Raw genomic sequence first — 23,863 nt, forward strand, 5'->3', positions numbered from 1 at the left:
TAGAACACTGAAGAAAAACACCACACTGAGAACAGAGGTTACTGCTACACTACTTAAGTTGTCTTCTCCTCCTCCAGATCTATATTACACAGGATATCTCCATATTACACTGCTGCTCATATACAGTCATCCAGCATCCAGGAAGAGAACAGCACAGATCTCCCCCCACAAATGGACTCTTCCAGCTCAGGAACAAACTGCCAAATAGTCACTGACAACTTCTCCAGGACCACCCTTATCTAATAGGGCCAGTGTCCTATTAGAATGTTGCTGAATAATATATATTGATGAGCAAAACTTATAAAATTCATATGAAAACTCAATTTTAAATTGTTCTTAGATTTTTTTTTTAATGCTGGAGTCGGAGTCAGTAAATTTTTTCCGACTCAGACTCCAGCTAAAACTAGTTCCGACTCCACAGCCCTGGTGAGAACCTGCACACAGGCTGGAAACACACGCAGCATTTATTTTTTAAACTGTAACTGCAGTTTTAGTGCTAAAACCAGGAGTGGATTTAACTAGGATGGAAAATAGTAAGTGAGGAATTGTACTTCTCTTTTCTGTTGATCCACTTCTGGTTTTGGCCCAAAAACTGCTTTGTGTGTTTCCAGCCTCATAGAAAGTAGCTGTATTTTTTTTCTAATCCTCTATAACCCCTTTAAGCAGCTAGCAGAGAGACTGGGAGAGAAGTGCTTAGCTGTGTGCTTCTCTCTACTCGTTCTAGCCATCTGAGAAGGTCTCAGAACCCGAACTGCAACTGATTAAAAGTTTTGACGTCTCTAAGACAGGCATGAAGATTTTTAAAATGATAGTGACACTTTAACTGTATTATATAGAAGCATGAGGAAATTTACATTTGTAATAAGACAAATGGACATATTGGTGCTTAAGAATAAAGTTCAGTCTTTGCATACCAGTTCTATGTTCCAAATTCTAGATGCCCAGTGCCTACTGGATCACCTGCATCGAAAAACAAACAAACAAAAAAACATGCATACAAGCAGATAGATGCAGCTACCCAAATCATCTAGGAGCATGGGTCTCCAAACTGCAGCCCTCCAGCTGTTGGAATACTACATTTCCCATCATGCCTGGACAGCTAAATCCAAAGCTTTAGCTGTCCGGGCATGATGGGAATAGTGGTTTTGCAACAGCTGAAGGGCCCCAGTTTGCAGACCTATAATTTAGAGGTTCACCTGTGCACAGACTTGCTGCTTGGTAATGGTAACCCAGACAAAAGCAGTAGGAAGGAGCAATCTAGCAATGTTCCAATTTGAAACAATGGCTGTTTTAAATGAAAACTACAGCCGTAGTTTACCATATTTTTTTTTTTACACCAAATTTTGCACCAAAGTCTACACAAAAAACATTGATAAATTCCCTATTTTTCCCTCTTTCTATGCACAGAATTTACTATAGTGGAAATTCCCCCTTAATTGCTGTGACCACAGTGGAGGCCCAGGTATTCAGGCTGAGGACATCATTCTCTCCTCCTCAGACCTGACTGATGTTAGCTGCTCTTGTATTGGCTTCAGTAATTAGGTCCCTACCAGTGGCGTAGCTATAATGAAGGCAGGGAAGGAGACTGCTATGGGGCCCCTGCAGTAAAGGGGCCTGGGAAAGCCTGCTCTGCCACTGACAGCCTGCCCTCCCCCAGGGGCCTGGACAAGGAGAGGGACCCCACTGTACTCTTCAGCTAACTTACTGTGGTGCAGGGTGAGCAGGCTGAACAACAGAAGAGAAACAGAGGAGCAGGACCTGCCAGTGTCCTGCACACACAGGAGAGAGATGAAGGACCTGATGACACGACCCAAAGGTCCTCAATACTTCTGTGTACAGATGGATTACAGGATGAGGGGGGAGCCTGGGAGATGTAAGTGCTGTGTGTGTATATTTATGTATGTAAGAGAGTTTGTATCCTTGGGTATATATGTATATGTCAGTGTATGTATCTGTGGAGATATGTGTGTGTGTGTATGTATCAGTGGGTATATGTGTATATGTCAGTGTGTGTCTGTATCAGTGGGAGTATATGTCAGTGTATGTATCTGTGGAGATATGTGTGCGTGTGTGTGTGTGTATGTATCAGTGGGTATATATGTATATATGTCAGTGTGTGTCTGTATCAGTGGGAGTATATGTCAGTGTATGTATCTGCGGAGATATATATGTGTGTGTGTGTATAATAATAATAATAATAAGTTTATTTGTATAGCGCCAACAGATTCCGCAGCGCTAATTTTTCTATGCATACAGTACAGAGGTACATAATACACACGTATTAAATTGGAATACATAAGAACATAAATAAAAAGAAAAATACAAAGTATAAACGAGACCTGCTCCGTGGAGCTTACAGACTATAAATTTTCGTTGACACCAGGCATAAGTGCTATGCCCTGGCCCCTAGGGGCCACTCCGCAGTATAGATGGTGCTAATAGGCAGGAACCGGGGCAGCTGTAGGATAATGTGGTCACGGTGTAGGCACAAGGGTGATACAGCTGGAAACCGGGCTCCTGACCATACGGGAATACTGGGCATGCGATTCTTCGTTGTCCTTAGTCAGGGCACCAATTATCACACCAATGCCAAGGTTCAGAAACAACGATAGTTGTATATTTATTGTAACGGTGGTAACTAGTAGCAACAGTCTCTCCGGATGCAACCGGGAATAAAGCAATCTTGAATAAAGCATAGCAATGGGTGATGCTGCAATAGGCTGTGGGAGTAGCGTGCTGAATGATGGGAGTAGTAGTAAAACTGAAGTTGAGATGCTGGGTGGAATGAGACTTGATTGAAATACTTGCTGTTGATGATTTGAGAAGATGATGATGAGAGGAACTGAAGAATGACTGAAGAATCAACACCCAGATGAGAATCTTGAGACTTGAGACAGGAAAACAGCCAGTGGACTGGAGCAGCAGAGCACACACAGGCCTCTCTCTTAGCAGGGAGATAGGACAAACACACAACCTATTCCCTTGATGGTAGGGAATAGACTCCGGTAGAACAGGAAGTCACATGGTAAACCCCAGCTAAAGCTCGATGACCATTGGAGTTACCATGGAAGCAGGGGCACAGTCACGTGACATCATTGCATCATCACACCATTAGGTATATACAGAGAAATATACATGAGAAATACCATACTTGAACACTAGGAGGTGACATAATACCATTAGACACTGATACCTGAATATACATGCAATAAATGAATGGAATAGCAGACCTGAATACTGAGAAGGGTAACACAATACACACAGTTTGCAGTGGACCATAGCTTTCCAGAACAGAACTGGTTATAATAAAAGTATGAGCATAAGAAGGGCTGTTCTGGGACACTGCATACCTCCCTACTAGAAATGAGCCGACCTCGTTGAACCACAAGCTAAGGGGGATGTGGCCGAATGAACATAGAGGACCAGGACAACAAGACAAGAGGAAGGAATGTTAGTGTGAGTGAATATGTAGATGTGTGTTTCCCACGCTCAAGGCACAGGTGACAAGAGAAATATGAAGAAAAAGAAAACCCTAGTGGCAGGACTTCACCTAGGGGTGCCTAACGTACTCTGGTTACAGGTAGTTAGTGCGTGGACCATCTGACATGGAAGCCAGGACAACTTAACTGCTGGCGGGGGACCCTCAATATTCCAGTCAGTTTGACAGTAGGTTTCCAATGAAAATGAGTTACCCTACTGGAAGAAAACTGTGAAGACCTGTGTACTGCCTTGGGTGTCTGTGTGAAGTGTCTTGGACACCTGGAAGAGAAAGAATAAAATAACAAAAGCAAACATACATTTGGGCGCCCATACATACCAGTCAGTCACTCAACACAATTACTCAATAGGCCGAACACACGAAAAGGTATCCAAGGTGCAATATGTATGAACAAGTGTGAATGTTAGGTAAGACTATGTGTAGCAACTACTATGTTGGGACAAGACAGAGATGAACAAACACTGGAGACACAGGGAAGGGAAATACAAAAGACAACAAATACTGCGAGGTCTGGAGGAGGATTGGCTCACATAACTCTGAAGACATCTGAAGAAAACTGGCTCCAATAATCTTTACAGCTGTAGATACAGTAGATACAATAATACTATGCATGGAGAAAATAGAAGATCCTTCTGAAAAATACACTCTTTAGAAAATACACTTTTTATTAGAAAATATACTCTTTAGAAAATACTCCTTTAGAAAATAGACTTTCTCTGAGGCTATTGATATAAATATGTAGACTGACTTCTTTACTCAGAGGAGGAGGAAACTGTGACTCTGACATGAACATATACACTGTGAGAAGAACTACTTTTTTCAAAAGACACACTTTACTCTGAGACTATCTAAATGACTTTTCTGCTTACTCAGAGGTAGAAAAATATATATATATGACTCTGACATGAAAATAGACTTTTGACTACTGAAGTGCAATACTGAAGTGCAATCATGAAATACAATAATAAACCTCTGACAATCACATAATCATGAAAAGTGCTTTAGGAAGAACTGGATAAGTGTCTCTGTGTGGTAGAGTATCTTTAGGCAATATAGAACATCGTCCATGTAAAGGCTCTGGGACAGGCACTAGAGAACAGTTTGGTCAATGAGTGTCCATCAGCACACAGCTGGATGATAATAAGGAAACTTGGTCAGGAGAACCAGGCACGAACCTTGAACGTTGCAAAACAGTGAACAAAACTGAAAAGGAAAACAGTTTAAGGACTTTGGTCTCTGTAGCGAATTATTGTGAAGAGGCGGGAGGAACCTCATTAGGCCCCTTCTCCTTCCTCTGCTTTTTCTTCTCCCACGGATAATAGAAGCGTGGGGACACTGGAGCAGAGGCGCCCGCAGACGCGGTGGTAACCACAACGCTAGGGGTCACTGTGGTGACGGGAGAGATGATTGGCGCCACATGGTAAGTGACCGTAGTAGTGGAGCAAGAGGCTTTAGCCACAGCAGCAGGAGCAGTAGAGCAGGCCACGGTGGTAGCTGAACCTGGAGCCCTGGAAGCAGCAGTGATAGAAACCAGCGGTTTAAAATCCTGCCAATCTTCGTTCCAGTTCTCTGAGGGAGTTGGTAGGAAGGGCCGCTGTACCGGATTCTTAGGCCGGGTAACTGCTGTAGCCCATGGACCCTTTGGGGATCCCACCAGGGTATACTCAATCACTTCTCCAGGAACAAGGTTATTGAGATAGGCGGGTTGGTAGTCCCGCATTACAGCTCGTCTATTCACCAGCACTAGTAACCCGGTGTACGAATCCATGACCAGGCCGTACCCCCGTCGCTTGTCAAATTTGGTCACGGTTCCTCTCCTCCTTTCTAGGGGGGCAGCACCGGGTCGAGGTTTTTCCGGCTTGCATATGAACAACTGCTCAGATGCAGCATGAGATTCCAGATAGGGGGTATATGGGTGACCCCACAGCGGAGCATAATCTGGATAAGGCACAGATGGAGGTGGTTCCGGTGCTAGGCCGGGTTGGGGAGAGAAGGTATCACCGGCAGTAGGGGCTGCTGTGAACTGCCGGGCGGTGGTAGCTGCTGCAGGCGCCGTGGTAGCCATAACGGGCGCAGCTTTAGTGGCAGGGGGTAAAAGAGTAAGAGCCCGCTGGATCTCGTCCACCAACTGCATGACCCTAGGCTCCAGGCCAAATACCCATTGCGGGAGAAGTGGAGAATCTCGGCCAAGGGGGTCGCCACAGGCCCGGGGAGATGGGGCCCTTAGAGAGAGTCTTACCCCGGAGCTCCGAGTCTGGAGGCACTGTCAAGGACCCGTCTACGATCCGGTCATCGTCGGAAGAAAGCGATGGTTCGGTGGAGAAGGTGTAGCGGGAGGAGCCGGAATGCTCAGGGCTGGAGGCACCGCTGAGTCCAGAAGAAGTCTCCTCGTCTCTGTCAGGGGAGCTTGGTGTGGAGGCCCAGCTTGGATGCCCTCCTCCGGACCGGACGGAACCCCGGCTACTGTCACTGTCCGAGGGCAGCGGGGCTAGCAAACAGGCTGGATCGAGTTCGGGCAGAAGCGTAGGAAGCTCCGGTAGAGGAAGTACGGCAGCCGCGGAGTTACACTCCTCACAGGACGCCATCTTGCTACGCACTGGCGTGGTCTTGAGGACCTGGGAGGAGGCGGAGCGCAGAGGCTGAAGTTCCGGCCTAGCAGTCTGCCCGGCAACAGTGACGTCATCTGGCGCAGGCAGCCAATCAGGAGCAGTCAATGCAAAGTCTATGGCGCCGGGCGATTCCCGCGCTTGGGCAGCATGGCAATTAACCCCCTCATCTCCGGGGTATGGCGCAGTTAGAAATTTGAGAAGACAGCGGCCATCTTGTGTACAGTCTAGGGCCCTGAGCGCCTCGATTACCCCCATGGTGATATGGCAAAGTCTCTTTGGGGTTGCGGCACACTCTTGGGGACACACAATGCGATCGTAATCCTGTTCATGATGCCAAAATGCTATGCCCTGGCCCCGAGGGGCCACTCCGCAGTATAGATGGTGCTAATAGGCAGGAACCGGGGCAGCTGTAGGATAATGTGGTCATGGTGTAGGCATGAGGGTGATACAGCTGGAAACCGGGCTCCTGACCATGCGGGAATACTGGGCAAGCGATTCTTCGTTGTCCTTAGTCAGGGCACCAATTATCACACCAATGCCAAGGTTCAGAAACAACGGTAGTTGTATATTTTTCGTAACGGTGGTAACTAGTAGCAACAGTCTCCCCGGATGCAACCGGGAATAAGGCAATCTTGAATAAAGCAGAGCAATGGGTGATGCTGCAATAGGCTGTGGGAGTAGCGTGCTGAATGATGGGACTAGTAGTGAAACTGAAGTTGAGATGCTGGGTGGAATGAGACTTGAATGAAATACTTGCTGTTGATGATTTGAGAAGATGATGATGAGAGGAACTGAAGAATCGACACCTAGATGAGAATCTTGAGACTTGAGACAGCCAGTGGACTGGAGCAGCAGAGCACACGCAGGCCTCTCTCTTAGCAGGGAGAGAGGACAAACACACAACCTATTCCCTTGATGGTAGGGAATAGACTCCGGTAGAACAGGAAGTCACATGGTAAACCCCAGCCAAAGCTCAATGACCATTGGAGTTACCATGGAAGCAGGGGCACAGTCACGTGACATCCAGCCATTGCATCATCACACCATTAGGCATATACAGAGAAATATACATGAGAAATACCATACTTGAACACTAGGAGGAGGCGACATAATACCATTAGACACTGATACCGGAATATACATGCAATAAATGAATGGAATAGCAGACCTGAATACTGAGAAGGGTAACTCAATACACGCAGTTTGCAGTGGACCATAGCTTTCCAGAACAGAACTGGTTATAATAAAAGTATGAGCATAAGAAGGGCTGTTCTGGGACACTGCATAAGTGCTTTATTTGTCCATGGTCCAGCCATTGTACATAGTTAGAAATACAGGATAAGCCAGTAACAACGCCAATGTCTGATGCAAGTAAACATATAAAGGGCAGGAACCGTCAGAGATAGAGCAAGGGAAACAACAGAAGGGGGAAACCGTTTAGGGAATGTTATAGGCGAGCCTGAAGAGATGAGTCTTCAGGGCACGCTTGAAACGGAGTATTGGGTATGAGTCTGATGTGTTTGGGTAGGGCGTTCCAGAGAATTGGTGCAGCACGAGAGAAGTCTTGGAGGCGGGAATGAGATGTTCTGATTATGGAAGATGTTAGGGTTAGATCATTAGCAGAGCGCAGAGCACAGGAAGGATGATAGGTGGAGATGGGGGAGGAGATGTATGGAGGGGCAGAGTTGTGGAGAGCTTTATGGGTGAGGGTGAGGAGTTTGAAGTGGATTCTGGATTTAATGGGTAACCAGTGCAGTGACTGGCACAGAGGGGAAACGTTGTTATAGCGGCTGGAGAGGAAGATGAGTCTAGCTGCTGCATTCAGGATAGACTGGAGAGGGGAGAGCTTAGAGAAAGGAAGACCGATTAGTAGGGAGTTACAGTAGTCAAGACGAGAATGGATCAGGGCGACAGTCAGAGTCTGAGCGGTGTCAGTGGTGAGAAATGGGCGGATTCTGGAGATGTTTTTGAGATGAAGATGACAGGAGCGAGTAAGAGCTTGGATATAGGGGGTGAAGGATAGGTCAGAGTCTAGCATAACCCCCAGATATCGAGCCTGATGCACAGGAGTTATGCTAATACCACAGACTGAGAGGGAGATGTCGGCTTTAGGTTTGTTAGAGGGAGGAAATACCAGAAGTTCAGTTTTGGAGAGATTAAGTTTGAGAAACAGAGAGGTCATAGTGTTAGAGAGAGCTGATAGACAGTCACTGGTATTTTGCAGGAAGGCAGGGGAGATGTCGCGGGAGGAGGTGTATAGCTGGGTGTCATCAGCATGAAGGTGGTATTGGAAACCAAACCTGCTGATGGTCTGTCCGATGGGGGCTGTATAGAGGGAGAAGAGGGGACCCAGGACTGACCCCTGGGGAACCCCGACATTAAGAGGTAGGGGACAGGAAGTAGAGCCAGAGAAGGATACGCTGAAGGAGCGGTCAGAGAGGTAGGAAGAGAACCAAGAGAGAACAGAGTCCTTGAGGCCAAGAGAGCTGAGCATGGAGAGGAGAAGCTGTCGGTCCACAGTGTCAAACGCTGCTGATAGATCCAGAAGAATCAGCAAGGAGTAGTTTCCTTGTGACTTGGCCTTCAGGAGGTCGTTTGACACCTTGGTGAGAGCAGTTTCAGTGGAGTGGAGGGATCGGAAACCAGACTGTAGAGGGTCAAGAAGAGAGTTATCAGAGAGATAGCGGGTTAGGCGAGAATAGACAAGACGTTCCAGGAGTTTAGAGATGAAGAGGAGATTAGAAACAGGCCGATAGTTGGCTGCACAGGATGGGTCTAGAGAAGGTTTTTTCAGCAGTGGGCTTATTATAGAGTGTTTAAATGAGGAGGGAAAGATCCCAGAGGAGAGGGAGAGGTTGAATATTTTAGTGAGGTGAGTAGTGACAGCGGGAGAGAGGGACTGGAGGAGGTGTGAGGGAATAGAGTCAGAAGGGCAAGTAGTGGGGCAAGAGGAGGAGAGGAGCTTGGCAACTTCTTCTTCTGTCACTGGGTCAAAGGCTGAGAGTGAAGGGGGAGAGGGAAGGGTATCTATGGGAGAAGTAATAGGAGCTATGGGACTTTGGGGCTGGGAGGTGATATCGGAGCGGAGAGTGTCAATTTTGGTTTTAAAGAAGGAGGCAAGGTCTTCAGCGCAGAGGTCAGTGATGGATGTCTGAACTTTGGGCTTCAGAAGAGAGTTAAAGGTGTTAAAAAGGTGTTTTGGATTGTTTGAGAGTGAAGAGATGAGAGAGGTGAAGTAAGCCTGTTTGGCAAGGTGAAGGGCAGAGTAATAAGATTTGAGAGAGAATTTGTAGTGAATGAAATCTGCTGAGGTTCTAGATTTCCTCCACAGACGTTCAGCCGTCCTAGAGCACCGCCGAAGAAAGCGAGTTTCCGGGGTGTGCCAGGGCTGCCGGCATCTGTGGTGGGGTGTGCGGAGAGTAGGGAGGGCTACAGAGTCTAGGGTAGTTTTAAGGGTGTTGTGGTAGTGTTGTGTGGCCGTGTTTGGGCAGGTGAGGGATGAGATTGGGGACAGTGAGGATTGAAGGGAGTCTATGAGTTGAGGAGTGTTAATACCACGTAGATTTCTGTATATGTATGGGGAAGGAGTGTCAGGAGGGGGGCAGATGTTAGTTATTGAGAAAGAGAGAAGGTTGTGGTCTGATAGCTCAGATGGATCGTTAGAAAAGTTTGAAACAGAACAGTGGCGGAAGAAGATCAGATCCAGGGAATTCCCACCCTTGTGTGTGGAAGAGTTGGTTAGTTGTGAAAGGCCGAAGGAGGAGGTTAAAGAGAGAAGCTGAGAGGCAGCAGAGGAGATAGGAGTATCAATAGGGATGTTGAAGTCACCCAGGATTAGTGTGGGAACTTCTGTAGATAAGAAATGAGGGAGCCAGGTGGCAAAGTGGTCGAGGAATTGTTGTGATGAGCCAGGGGGGTGGTAGATTACAGCCACTCTAAGGGGGAGTGGGCGGAAGAGTCTGAGGGTGTGAACCTCAAAGGAGGGGAAGGAGAGTGAGGGCTCAGATGAGATTACCTGGAAGGTGCACTGTGGGGAGAGAAGAACCCCAACTCCTCCACCATGCCTACCCTCAGGTCTGGGGGTGTGAGAGAGATGAAAACCACCATATGATAGAGCAGCAGGGGAAGCAGTGTCCGATGGTTGCAGCCAGGTTTCAGTGAGGGCCAGAAGGGTGAAGGATTTGTTAATGAAGAGATCATGAATCTCAGTGAGTTTATTACACACTGAGCGAGAGTTCAGGAGGGCGCAGGTAAAGGATGCTGGAGAGACCGAGGAAAGGGAGGACGGCAGACAGTGGTTCTTAGTAAGCTTAAAAGAGTTTTTGGATGGAAGTGAAAGAGAAGGATTAGCAGTAAAGGAGGGAGGACCAGGATCAGGAGAGATGTCACCAGCAGCCAGAAGCAGGAGGATAGAAAGAGACAGCAGGTGGTTTAGGCTAGGTTCACACTGCGTTTTAAGCATCCGTTTAACGGATCCGTTTTTTTTAACGTCCAGAAAAATAGGGTCAGCAACGTTTTTTGGTCCGTTTTGGTCTGCCAAAAAAAACGGATCCGTTTTTTTTTATAATGGAAGTCAATGGAAAAACGGATGCACACAAATGAATCCGTTTTTTGCAATCCGTTTTTCATGCGTTTTTTACAAAAAACGGATGCGTTAAACGGATGCTGAAAACGCAGTGTGAACCTAGCCTAAGCAGGAGGTTAAAAGACTTGTGAGAGCGACTTCTGTGCTGCACAGTGGAAGGAGTTTCAAGGAGGTGAGTGAGAGTGTACAGGGTATGGGAGGTATACATAGGGGAGGGGAGGAGAGAGGGGCTAATGTGGATGGAATTTATAGCATGGATAGAGGGTGGGTAGGACAGACAGAGAACACAGGAGGTGCAGACAAGGATAGTTAGGAGGTTGATGAAGTGTTTCATGGTGATCAGATGTAACTTACAAAAGAGTGTATTTTAGCTGTCCTTCTCTGATCAATCCTGATCCAACTCTGGCCTAATTCTGAATTTAGCACTTAAAGATTGCACTTTCAGGCTGGGTTCACACACAGTATATTTCAGGCTGTATTTGGTCCTCATGTCAGGTCCTCATAGCAACCAAAACCAGGAGTGGATTGAAAACACAGAAAGGATCTGTTCACACAATGTTGAAATTGAGTGGATGGCCGTCATATAACGGTAAATAACTGCCATTATTTCAATATAACAGCCGTTGTTTTAAAATAACAGCAAATATTTGCCATTAAATGACGGCCATCCACTCAATTACAACATTATGTGAACATAGCCTTTCTGTGTTTTCAATCCACTCCTTGTTTTGGTTGCTATACAGCCTCACAAATACAGCCTCAAATATACATAGTGTGAACCCAGCCTTATAAGGGTATATTCACACGGACGGGCTCGCAGCGAGATTCTCGCTGCGAGCCCGGCAGGTCCTGGCAGTTCCCATACACTATATACTCGCTGCAGTCTAAAAGACCGCAGCGAGTATGTAATTATACCGCCCTTAACCCCTTCTGCTCCCGCCCGGCTCCCCCGCTGTAAGCATACATTACCTCTCCTCGCTGCACGGGTCCGGCGTCCTGCTCTCCCGCCCGGCCAATCAGTGGCTGCGGCTGGGCAACACACTAATTGGCCGGGCGGGAGAGCAGGACGCCAGACCCGTGCAGCAAGGACAGGTAAAGTATGCTTACAGCGGGGGAGCCGGGCGGGAGCAGAAGGGGTTAAGGGCGGTATAATTACATACTCGCTGCGGTCGTTTAGACCGCAGCAAGTATGTAGTGTATGGGAACTGACAGGACCTGCCGGGCTCGCAGCGAGAATCTCGCTGCGAGCCCGTCCGTGTGAATATACCCTAAGATGGCATATTTAAGATGTGCAAAAGTGAGACCAAGGTCTAAAATGAGACCTTGTCTCTAAATTTATACCGCTAGGTCCAGAAAGTTGAATCAGATTTGATCAGAGCTCAGGTGTGAAAATGGGGGGGGGGGGGGGGGGGCAGAGCAAAGGGGAGAAACTTATCAGTGGGGAAAGTAAAGACTGTGCCATGCTAAGGTAAACAATAATACACATACAAGTGAAAACACAGACACAATTACTGAGGGGATGCTGGGGTTTGTAGTGGACACATACCTGTAACAAGAGAAGAGCAGGTTAGATCAGCTGGCAGTTGTAATAATGTATTAATTCTGGCCTAATTCTGAATTTAGCACTTAAAGATTGCACTTTAAGATGGCATATTTAAGATGTGCAAAAGTGAGACCATATGTATCAGTGGGTATATATGTATATATGTCAGTGTGTGTCTGTATCAGTGGGAGTATATGTCAGTGTATGTATTTGTGGGTATATATGTCAGTGTGTATGTATCAGTGTGTGTGTATGTATGTATGTATGTATCTGGGTGTGTATAGGGCTGTGGAGTCGGTAAGCCGCAGCTCTGACTCAGACTCCTGAATTTTATCAGGACCAACTTCAACTCCTGCTCCTTCATAAACATACCAGGGGAGTTATTTATCACACTGGCTCAGCAGCTTCTCCCTAATGTCCTACATGATCCTGGGGCTATTTCTGAGGGAATAAGGAAAGATATAAAGCAGCTTCTCCTGTGTGTGCAGTGGATGCAGCCAGTCTCCAGCCTCCATGTCCTGAACAACTCACAATTAGACTAGAAGGAGCAGGTGGTCTTTTAGTTTCTAACTAAATATTCACCATACACACAGAAACACTGCTAACTATGCCAGATATAGAGGTCAGCCATAGTGATATAGAGGGGGTCACATATAGTGATATAGAGGGTTACTGTGGGTGTGGGGGCAGCCTTAGCATACACACACAGCCTGCTGCAGCCATAGCATACACACACAGCCTGCTGCAGCCATAGCACACATACACACAGCCTGCTGCGGCCATAGCACACACACACAGCCTGCTGCAGCCATAGCACACATACACACGTAGCCTGTTGCAGCCATAGCATACACACACGTAGCCTGTTGCAGCCATAGCACACATACACACAGCCTGTTGCAGCCATAGCATACACACACATAGCCTGTTGCAGCCATAGCATACACACACGTAGCCTGCTGCAGCCATAGTACATGCACACACATACACAGCCTGCTGCAGCCATAGCATACACACACATAGCCTGCTGCAGCCATAGTACATACACACACAGCCTGCTGCAGCCATAGCATACACACACACACACAGCCTGCTGCAGCCATAGTACATGCACACACATACACAGCCTGCTGCAGCCATAGCATACACACACACACGTAGCCTGCTGCAGCCATAGTACATACACACACAGCCTGTTGCAGCCATAGCATACACACACACACACACACACACACACACACCCTGCTGCAGCCATAGCATACACACACAGCCTGCTGCAGAAGAAAAACACCACATTGAGGACAGAGGTTACTGCTACACTACTTCTCCGCCTTCTCTATATTACACAGGATATCTTCATATTACACTGCTGCTCATATACAGTCATCCAGCATCCAGGAAGAGAACAGCACAGATCTCCCCCCACACAATGGACTCTTCCAGCTCAGAAACAACATATATTGATGAGCAAAACTCTAAAATTCATATCAAAATTCAATTCTAAATTGTTCTAAGATTTTTTTTAAAGCTGGAGTCTGAGTCAGTACTTTTTTTCCAACTCCGACTCCAGCCAAAACTAGCTCCGACTCCACAGCTACATATCGCTACACTGGGGGCACCTAGCCCACCTTTACTGCATAGAGTGGGCCGAAGTGCACATAAAATCTTCGCAGATCAAAGCAATCAGGCGTTGTTTTAAAAAATCTACCGTGCCACTGTGATGTATGCACTGGCACCAACCAGGTAGTATTTTTAAAAGAATTGAGTAAGCGAAGTGGTACGTTCGCTTTATGGTGCCCATATAATTTATACTAAAGTTGGTTGAACCAGTCACTGACAGAATAAAGTGAATTGGGGCCTCCTGATAGTGGTTCGGTGAGATGGATTTTCACTTCCAGACTCTTTTATTCTTGGAGAGGTAAGCCAGCACCAGAACTGTTCAGCTGTGGCTTACTCATCTTCTCTCCAAAGGAAACACATGACCACATCAGCCCTGCTAGATGTTCATGGGTACGGGAAGAAAGGAAAATAACTGTCGTTCAAGTGATAGATATTGAAGGTGTTCAGGGACCTTTAGAATGACTCAACTGATAAGTGAGCAGAAACTTTCTGGAAGACTAGAAGGCATCAGTTATCATGCAAATATTACCTTACTTGCCCCTTACTCAAGTCGAGCATTTTTCAACGCTCGAGGGCTCAATTCGAGCATTGGGACAAATCAATGGGACACTTGAGCATTTAACCAGGTACCCCCTCCTCAGGAGAGTGCCTGGTTCACCTTCAAGGGATGAGTAAACAAAATGTACATAAATAAAAAGAAAAAAATACTAATAACACCGGTGGTATGCCATTAATTGACAGCATACCGCCAGAGTTTTAATGTTCTAGTTGCAGTAACCCGAGAACCCCAATGCTTGATCGAGCACGCTCGCTGAACACTATTTACTTGCAAACAGGCCAGCTAACTTTGCTTGTATTTTGATTCTATTTCCCATTCTTGTTTTCTTTGATTCAAGCAGAGCTTAACATGTTTATTTAAAAATTGGTGGCTTCCTCCCAGGGAAATTTCTACTGTTGTTTACAGGCTGGTATCACAGTCCAGCCTCATTTTTTTTTTTCATTAGAGCTCTATTGCATTACCATACCCATACCCAAGAGTGGCACTGTTTCTTAATGAAAGCAGTCTCAATACAACCCCTGTAGCACAGAAAATTCATTAAGCCTGGGAAATAATAAACTGCAACTATTTTTTTTTTGTAAAATAATTTTATATACTAAGAAAGTTTTGTTCACAATACAAACATAGGCATACATTAGAGTCCACCGTTTTCTTTTCTCCTGTGTACAATGATTTTCCTTAAAAAGTAGACCAAATAAAGGATGATTTCTAAAAATGTATCTGTACACTAGTAAAGGGGAAAAAAAAAAAAAAAAAAAAGTCATGCCAAATGGGGGGTCACTAAACACCTTCTCCCTGTCATCCTGTTACCACTCATCTGTGACTTCTCTTCTCCAGCTCCACCTAGTGGTAGAAACATCCTTAAAACGTTGTTCCCTCAAACATCTATTATGAATGTAAAATTCATGGAATTGAAACAACCCATTGAAGATTTGAGCTACGCGAATGCGGTACCCAAAGCTTCACCTAGCCAGGCATATCGTAGACAATGCATGACATATTAAGGGAAACCAGTAACAGCAATAACCATGTATTTTGGCAAATAAGCTACAAATATGCATGTTAGGTTTTCCAGAACCAGTCAAAACTTAAGATACTTGAGGTAGGTTACGTTCCAAAAAGATAAAGTTTGTTTTCTTGGCACACGAAACTTCATGTTGGCAAATATTAGGGAGCTCCATGGAAGAACTACTAAAACAAAAACTAGAAGTCCCGTAAGGTTTCTGAGCATTGCACTCGGCTACACAACAGAGCGCCATTCAGTTCAAATATCTTAAATTTAGACACAATATACAATTTATACATAGTATATATTGTCAATACAATATAGATTAGTGAATGCACAATGAATTTAGATAATGGGTTCCCTTTAATGTTTAAGGGCAGTAAAGGAAAAAGATACTGGGAGGAAATACATAGGATAAACATTTAACAATAGTTGATATTGATAAAATATGTTTAGGAAGAACGCAGCCAAGCGATACAACACACAGATTGTCTCGATCTTGGTTAGTGTTTTTTTGTTTTGTTTTGTTTTTTTACTGCAAAAACAAGGAGGTTTAATTCATGGTTAACCCTGCCCAATGCCTAAGATGTCAAATATCTATATAAATATCTGTTTCCACTTACATGTCCACATTTCCCCCTTAACCTTCTCATAAGTCACATATATTCCTTCCTGTAAACTTCCCACTTGGTTTATACACAATAAATATGGGGATTCTTAAGGAAAAACCATGACCTATTCAAGAAGAATCAGTGGTACAGGATGAACATTGACTCCATATCACAACCATATACAATGGTCGCAAGTGCAAATCTCAACACATGAACTTTTTGAGCAATGCACTTATCAACCCAAACTCCGGTGGTTTAGGCTTGGCTTCCACCAAACCTTACTGCTAAGAACATAAAATAGTGCCCACGAAATGTTAAAAGAAAAAAAAAACATAAAAAGGACTGAACAGTAGATACGCATAGTAGGTATATCTTTGGTTTGACCAATTTGCTGCATGGGGTCTTCACATTAACTTTCAGCTTACGCCCAACAGCAAAATAATTGAAGACCTAAAGCTGTTCACATCATTTTACTTTCTGAACACAAATGTTAAGTCCATGCAGTAGTGGCATTCATGAGCACATTCACTTAGGTTAAAAGGACCATTTTGAGGTCTCTTAAACTCCGACCGTCTCTTAGACCATTAAATGCCCAATTTTCTTTACATGGAAGTATCAAGCACTCAGTACTACACACCCACCAACCTATCACTAGAAAAATACTAGAAATACCAATCTTGTCATCATTCCAATCCCATAAAATTCCACTTATTGCATCGTAAAAGACGAGATCCACCCTTAAAATACTGATCCACCTGACATTCTGGCCTTCTTCAGGAGTGCTGGGAGGCATATGCTTAATGTGGGTTGCCAGTTAAGTACATTTTGTCATTTTCATGGCACAAATAAAATTCACTTAGGGAAAAAAGTTGGCTTTTCAATACAAAAAAATATATAAGTCTCTTTTTCTTTTCGTTTTAGGCACTGAATTTGTGACACCAGTGTGAGAGTCACTATACATTTCTTTCAATACTTTACAATAGTCCAAAAGGTCTTTAGTAATTTATCTTCATGGCAGGCAAGTCTTTCCTCGGTTATCATAAGGTTGTTGTGCCACATGACACTTATGGAAATCTTCGAATTTAAGTAGAATAAAAAGCAGAACTTCAATTGGTCTGTCACTTCTACTCAACAAGACATCACCAGACCCATATGGCCAAACTCAATCACATTGTGGCTATTTGTTGAAAAATTTACACGTTCTTGGCAAGTAGAACTGGTTAAGAGTTATTACGTCACATTATATACCATCTTCTGGCTTCCGTATAACTTCACAAGTCCATGATGGAGATTAAATGCACACATACTTAAGGCCGCATGTTGCACCATACCTCCCACACAGTAGAATTTGCTTTCTGGTACTCCCTGATATGTTAAATATGACATTTTAGTCTTAGTAGCTGGCCACACAACACAAGGTTGAAAAGTGAACCAGAATAAAATACTGTGCAAGCCTACTATTAACAAAAAAAAAAATAAAAAAATCTTAGTGGGCTAAAAAAATGGTGGCTATAGCTACAAGGTTTCGACCACGGAAAGTGCAGGAGTTACATTTCAGTGGGGTCAAAGAAGCTGGATTAAAAATAAAAAATAAAAAAAAAAAGTGAGAGGAGGAGCATTTATACAAGTCTCCAATCCCACTTAGTCTTCCACACCTTACTCTTAAATTGGTGCCGTACCGTGAACTGATGCACTTGGCAGCAACACAATGTAAAAAATAAAAATAACATTAAAAATTAAACAAAAACACCTTATGACAGCTGTGGCTTCAACATGGTTTCCCCGGTTTGGAAACTGTTTCACACACAAACATATATTTATATTTATATATATAGATATTTATATATATTCCTTTTGGCTCAAAACATAACACAGAAGGTTCTGTTCGGGTGAGGTCTTTGTGGTTTTGTGGCCCTTCCCCCTCATGTCCAGGCATCCACTTAAGGGTCCCATACCCATATTTTTTTTAAAAAACGTCTCCTTTCCCAGGAAGTTTTGAGAGGTTTGAGGAGAATACGAGATGCCATCAAGATTGCCAATAACAGCCAAGTCCTACATGGCTGAGTCACGGGGAAGGGTTCTTTACGTTTCAGTCTTTGACAAGCCTATAGATGTGATGCTGAGCTCCATGTTCACTGGTGGACACTTCGAAAACGTAAGCTATGCAGAGCAGTAGTTCTTGGGTGTCCCGATTTGTAACCACCTAAAGAAAAAAAGGCAAAGTAAAATTATTTGACCAGCATTTAGAGCCGTCAATCATGGAATTATAAATTATGGGTCATAGACAGAAAAGAATTTTAAAACTCCTATTTGTCATAGAAAGCTCCCCAACAATATAGTATATATGCACAAGGATGTCATTGCATATGAAGATACCTAAATTCAAATTTTCATTTATATTTAACTCCTATGATGTCATAAATTAAGGTAATAGATGTAATTTGGGAAAAACTTTGAAGCTATAAATCGAAAGCAGTGTTTATTTTTTTTTAACCTTCTCAAATCAGTGGTTAGAGGGGATGTTAGATCCCTGTTTAGATGACAAATAATGGTCATTCATTCAGTATCCTCATCTATTAATAGTAGGAAGCACCTAAAAAAGGAATTTTCTAAGGTAATTCACCCCTCTCAGCTGATGTCATAATTGGATCTTCCAGTGTAAAGTTACAGTTCGGGTATATGCACACGGAGTAATTGTCGCTGAAAACTGTGCAGAATCCGCCGCTTGCTCCCGCTTCCCTCTCTGCCGGCTCCATAGACTACATTATATGCTCAAGTGGATTCTACTGTCCGCCCAAAGGATTGTCATGTAAATTTTTTGGGCAGATGACAGAATCCGCCCGAGTACACATTAATGCAGCTTATGGAGCCAGCGTAGAGGGAAGCGAAAGCATGCGGAGTCGAACGGCGGATTCCGCACAGAGTTTTCGGCGACAATTACTCCGTGTACACATACCCTAAAGGATAGCACCTAGATTAATTAAACACTTGTGACATGTCAGAGTGAATCATCAGGTGTTTTGATAAATGAGGATCCAGTTACTGAGACCCGCCCCCACCCCAACAATGGTTAAAATGATGGAGCAGAAGTTGTCAGCACCACTTGTTTTTGTTCCTGCTTGGTTCTCTGTAGACCCTACCAATGAAAATCTCTGACCTATCAGTATACCATATAAGATGTAAGAATAATATATAGTCACATTCTCCATTTTACCTGAAGTATAGTGAAGTTTTCTAACACACTGTTCATCATATATTTTTCAGGAAGCTGCTTCAATTTGTGGATGAAGTTAATGAGATATTCGCACATGGGTGAACGATGGATGCGGTAAAGGAAACGTCCATTTTCAAACCGGGCATATTCTGTCTGTAACCCAAAGAGAGCAAATATACCACAAATTATTCAAGTAGGTTCATGGTTAGAACAGGTTACTAAAGCATATTGTAAAGTCATGGATTCCCCTGGCTCCTCCAATTTGTTTGCAGTGGCCTCTGGGAGTTACAGAAACCGTGTAGCTCACGGAGCCATGTCATTTACAGAACCCCCATCAATGGCAATGGTCGCTATGTAAATTGATCCCATGTTTTGGCCTTTTTAGGCCTCTTGGTCATCTCAGACCACCACAAACAGGCCAGAGGGGGCTAAGAAGTCATAACTGCGTGACAGGGAATACCCATTTATTACTAACAGGTGTAATTATCATCACTGCATATTACTTATAGGACTTGAGATTCTACCAATTTTACTCTTATGGTCCTTTTACACGGAGCGATAATTCGCCCAATCGATCGTTTAACGATTTGTAAGTAACGATGTGTTTTTTATAAAACTATCAGCGTTTAGACAGAACCATAGATCGTTTAAAAAAAATAGTTATTGCGATCGTTTTAAGATCGCTTAAGCCCATCTCACACATAGGGTAAATCGTTGAAAGACTGTTTACACGAAGCGATCTGCGAATTTTTTGCGAACGACCAACAACGATTTGAGAACACGTTGAAAGATCAAAATGAATGATTTCTCGCTCGTCGTTTGATCGTTTGCTGTGTTTACACGAGCAGATTATCGCTCAAATGCGATCGTTATTGCGAAAATTCGAACGATAATCGTTCCGTGTAAAAGCCCCATAACTAATAGATGTTAAATGGGATTACAAAAGGACATATTGCATTCCTCTTGGAGGCGTTACCATTTTAGGATTTAGCTTTATTACATACTGATACAGTTCTTGTTTAGCTTATGGAGCCGTTCCCAGGCCTGCAAAACTAGTTTTCATCCCACATACAAATGGCCATGTTGAAATGCACCAAACTACTGTGCAGAGTACAGAAACTATGAAAAAGCTTTAACCATACCCACCTCTACTTTCTCCACCACTTGTTTCCCAAAGGAGCACACTTTGGAGGAACATGTGATGGTCATATTCTCGGGGCTCTCATACTGGCTGCTGACACCATAGAAGATGCCTGGCTCATCCTGAATGCTAGTATTGAGGTCCGCCTGTTCAAAATATATATAGTCAATACAAGAAACAACATGGTATTACAACATTGAACTTTAAAAGTACTTTAGAAAATATCACAAGGGGCTATTCAAGCAGCACACAGAGCCCATATCTTATTACAGCAATGCATCGAAAGGTACACTATAGATTCATAGTAGATCAAGGGACCCCAGTGTGTACTTAAGTCACAATCCCTACTTCCATCTTGAATGAACCAATGCCAAAACCAATTGGTAAAAATAAATAAAATAAAATTTTCCCCAAAAAATTATAAATACAAAACTTGGGCCAGTTATATAAATAAAGTTAATTTTCCTAAGAACATAAAAATCCCAAGAAGAAACATGTAGCTATAAAGTCAACAATTAGCCAGTCTTACCCAAAATTTAACCAAAAAGAAAGCATTTGGTGGACCCTTCTCATAGAGTTCTTTAAGTCCTCCCTTCTTCTCCGGAAACTTGTCATAAATTTGACGTACATCCACAGACTCCAATAATGCATCGCTATAGGAGGGGTTCGACTGGCTGATATGTACATACAGATGCTTGTTATACTGTAGGGAGAGTTGAGTATAAATTACTATTATAAAATGGGGAAAAAGACTATTACTTTTCAAAGAAGGCTAAAGTAAGAAATATAGTATAAATGCTTGATCTACCATTATTTGTCTTATACGTACTGCATCAGGTTCTCCTTGTTGTTCCATAAAGGCCATGAACTCAACAAGACGCAGTTTCGGTGTTCCAATAGATCGGCCTTGCCATGCCGGCCCTGTTGGGGAGAGGCTGGCAGAAGTTGCATTGTAACCTAAAAGAAATTAAAATGGAAAAAAAATCCAAAATTACACACCTCATTATAAAGCTAAAAGGTGTACTTGAGTCTTTAACGCTACAGGTTGGGCTCATGACTACAATCCAAGACAGTGAAAATACAGTACATCACTACTACCTGGCAGTGGCATGCCATGAGGAAGGTAATGCTCTATGAGAAAATGTGGTCTTCTGACATTTGTACAACAGTAGCATTGGTACCATAAAAAATACACCAGATAAGTATAACTACAGTATATACAGTAGCTTGATCCTTTTTATCAAGTGGTTTTGACGAGAAAATGATGGGGTCATGAAGAATCAGGCATAATCACAGAAGATAATTCAGGTATTAGGCTTGCAAAATTAGAGATTAGAAGGATTGTTTCCCAGGAACAGCACTATTCTTAGGCTATGTTCACACAACGTGTTTTTTGAATTAATCACGGCCGTTGTTGCAAATTGAAACACCAGTCGTGATTAATTAAAAATATACGTTGCATCAAAAATCATTGGAATCCCAGGAGGTGTGTATACACATACCGGGATTCCTAGAAGCCGCACAGAAAAACTGACACGACATCGACAGCTCACACAATGGAAAGTGCAGCTCCGACCGGACTCTACATTGTGTGCTATGGGGAACTGGGATGCGTGCGCACCCAAATGCAGCCGCATCCAGAAACAAAGTTCATCCAGCGACAAACTGTTTTGTTTAGGTTTCTACACACAACCTGGGGAAACACGTGGTCCTATTTTTTTAAAGAAAGTAGCTGTGCTTTTTGTAATCTTGGACAAGTATAAAAAGAATGCTCCAAATTCCCACTTTGAGAAAAGTTGAAGTAGAATATTAAACATGGCCAGTAAACAAGGGCTCCGCTATTGGAGATTCTTTCATGCAAAGCCTTTAGTGTCTCTATAATACAGTAAGACATACAATGCGTGCTATTCAATCTCCCACATCATCAACTGGAATAGTTGCCGCCAAAAGCCACTACTTCCCAGCACAGTTGGGCAACCGTCACACTCCATAACAGGAATTATTACTATAGCCAAATATTGAGTGACTTGTCAAAACCCTTGTAACTTGCCAAAACCCAAATCTGGGTACATGACAAAAACATAGTGTAAAAACAAATGAATAAAATACTAAATAATATATACAGTGAATAAATTATGGATATAAAACATAGGAGTAAGCATATGAAACGTAATGGTACCTGGTACAGGAGGAGGGGGGGCAGCAGGCTGCAGGGGATATGGAGGCTGGGAAAACGGCTTAACACTAAAGGAAATAATACAAATGATAAAATAAACATGAGTGTATGAAGAAGGTGGAAACCAATTCACCTTTGACTCCTTTCTCCATGAAGCAATTTATGAGACAGAAAGAAAAAGAAAGAAAGAGTGAACATGACATTATAGGAGATAAAAGGTAGCCCAGCTACAGCCCAGCTTATAGCCAGCAAGTCAAGTGTCATACGGTGATCAGTTACAAAACATTGCTATAAACGTTACTAGCTGTGGTCATAAAAACCCTCCAAGGACATGTTGCTTCTCTGGAAACGTATAATGGTGGAGGGGAAAGCAAAGGAAAACCTACATATTGCTTTGTTGGCATGTGACGGCCACATCAAGTTACAATGTCCTTGGATGAGAGAAAGTAAAGACATAGCAAGAGAATGTTCGAAGAAGAAGACCACGTTAAGAGGAGAAGTCAGATGATCGGAGGGAACACTTACTCCTCTGTTGGTCGGGGCTGGCCAGCTCCTCCAGGCCAGAATTGGAAAAAGTCTGGAGACTGGAAATATAAAGAGAAAATTAAAGTCAGTACCTCATACCTATACGATACAGATGCATTAACGTTGTCTTCATGCACCATATATGGCCACCTAAAAGGATGGGAACTCTGGACAAAATGAAAAATCAGCTGCAGGAAAAGGGGGGCAGGAACATAAAGAAACTCTACTTACCTGTCCCTGTGCCCCCACAGTACCACATCACAGGCTCACTGACCACCACCAGGCTCTAGTTTCTCCCTTATCCTGATGTCATCACCACTCGGCAGGAAGCGCCCACACAGCCAGTCAGTGACTGCAGTGGTGTCCCGCCTCAGTCACTGATTGGCTGAGTGGGCAATCCATTATCCAAGTGGTGATGTAGCTGGAGCAGGAGATTCCCGAGCCCGGCGAAGGTACAGAAGAAGTGGTGAGAGATCCCTACAGAGGCACAGTGAGAGGTAAGTAGAGCTTGTTTATTATGTTCCTCCCTGCCCCTGCCTGAATGGCTACGTTGGCATTGCTGAGCCGTGATGTTCCAGAATTAAGGGATCCAGGAGGCCGGCGGGGTCAGGGAGAAGCACCCCCTGCAGCAGAGTTGTCATCTCTGGATCAAGTGATTTGAAATTGTTTAAAAAGCTAAAGCATATAATAAGAATAGGAAAAAAAGGTCTTTTGTGGAGTAATTGACATTCAGATTTGGTAACTACAACAGTATTGCCTGCTGAGGGTGTTACTG

At 43.8% G+C, this 23,863-nt stretch overlaps 1 protein-coding gene and 1 long non-coding RNA gene across 7 annotated transcripts in view; one reads left to right on the forward strand and one right to left on the reverse strand.

Annotated features, from left to right (window-relative positions):
- The window catches only part of LOC138770157 (uncharacterized), a 48,560-nt gene extending 28,760 nt beyond the window's left edge, over positions 1-19,800 (forward strand). The window contains exon 3 of the long non-coding RNA XR_011359414.1: positions 19,297-19,800. This is a non-coding gene — a long non-coding RNA (uncharacterized lncRNA). The remainder of the gene's footprint in view (positions 1-19,296) is intronic.
- The window catches only part of LOC138770156 (transcriptional enhancer factor TEF-1-like), an 87,312-nt gene continuing 78,466 nt past the window's right edge, over positions 15,018-23,863 (reverse strand). For 4 of the 6 annotated variants that reach the window (XM_069949118.1, XM_069949121.1, XM_069949119.1 and 1 more), the window contains 7 exons: positions 23,089-23,147; positions 22,567-22,631; positions 21,196-21,344; positions 20,917-21,090; positions 20,393-20,533; positions 19,247-19,399; positions 15,018-18,235 (listed from right to left, as the gene is read on the reverse strand). In XM_069949118.1, the coding sequence (XP_069805219.1) occupies positions 18,122-18,235; positions 19,247-19,399; positions 20,393-20,533; positions 20,917-21,090; positions 21,196-21,344; positions 22,567-22,631; positions 23,089-23,147 (855 nt within the window). In that variant the 3' untranslated portion in view covers positions 15,018-18,121. The remainder of the gene's footprint in view (positions 18,236-19,246; positions 19,400-20,392; positions 20,534-20,916; positions 21,091-21,195; positions 21,345-22,566; positions 22,632-23,088; positions 23,148-23,863) is intronic. The other 2 variants (XM_069949122.1, XM_069949123.1) reach the window with 1 other exon arrangement.

The sequence above is a fragment of the Dendropsophus ebraccatus genome, chromosome 12 (assembly GCF_027789765.1).
Source record: "Dendropsophus ebraccatus isolate aDenEbr1 chromosome 12, aDenEbr1.pat, whole genome shotgun sequence".
NCBI classification, from domain to species: Eukaryota; Metazoa; Chordata; class Amphibia; order Anura; family Hylidae; genus Dendropsophus; species Dendropsophus ebraccatus.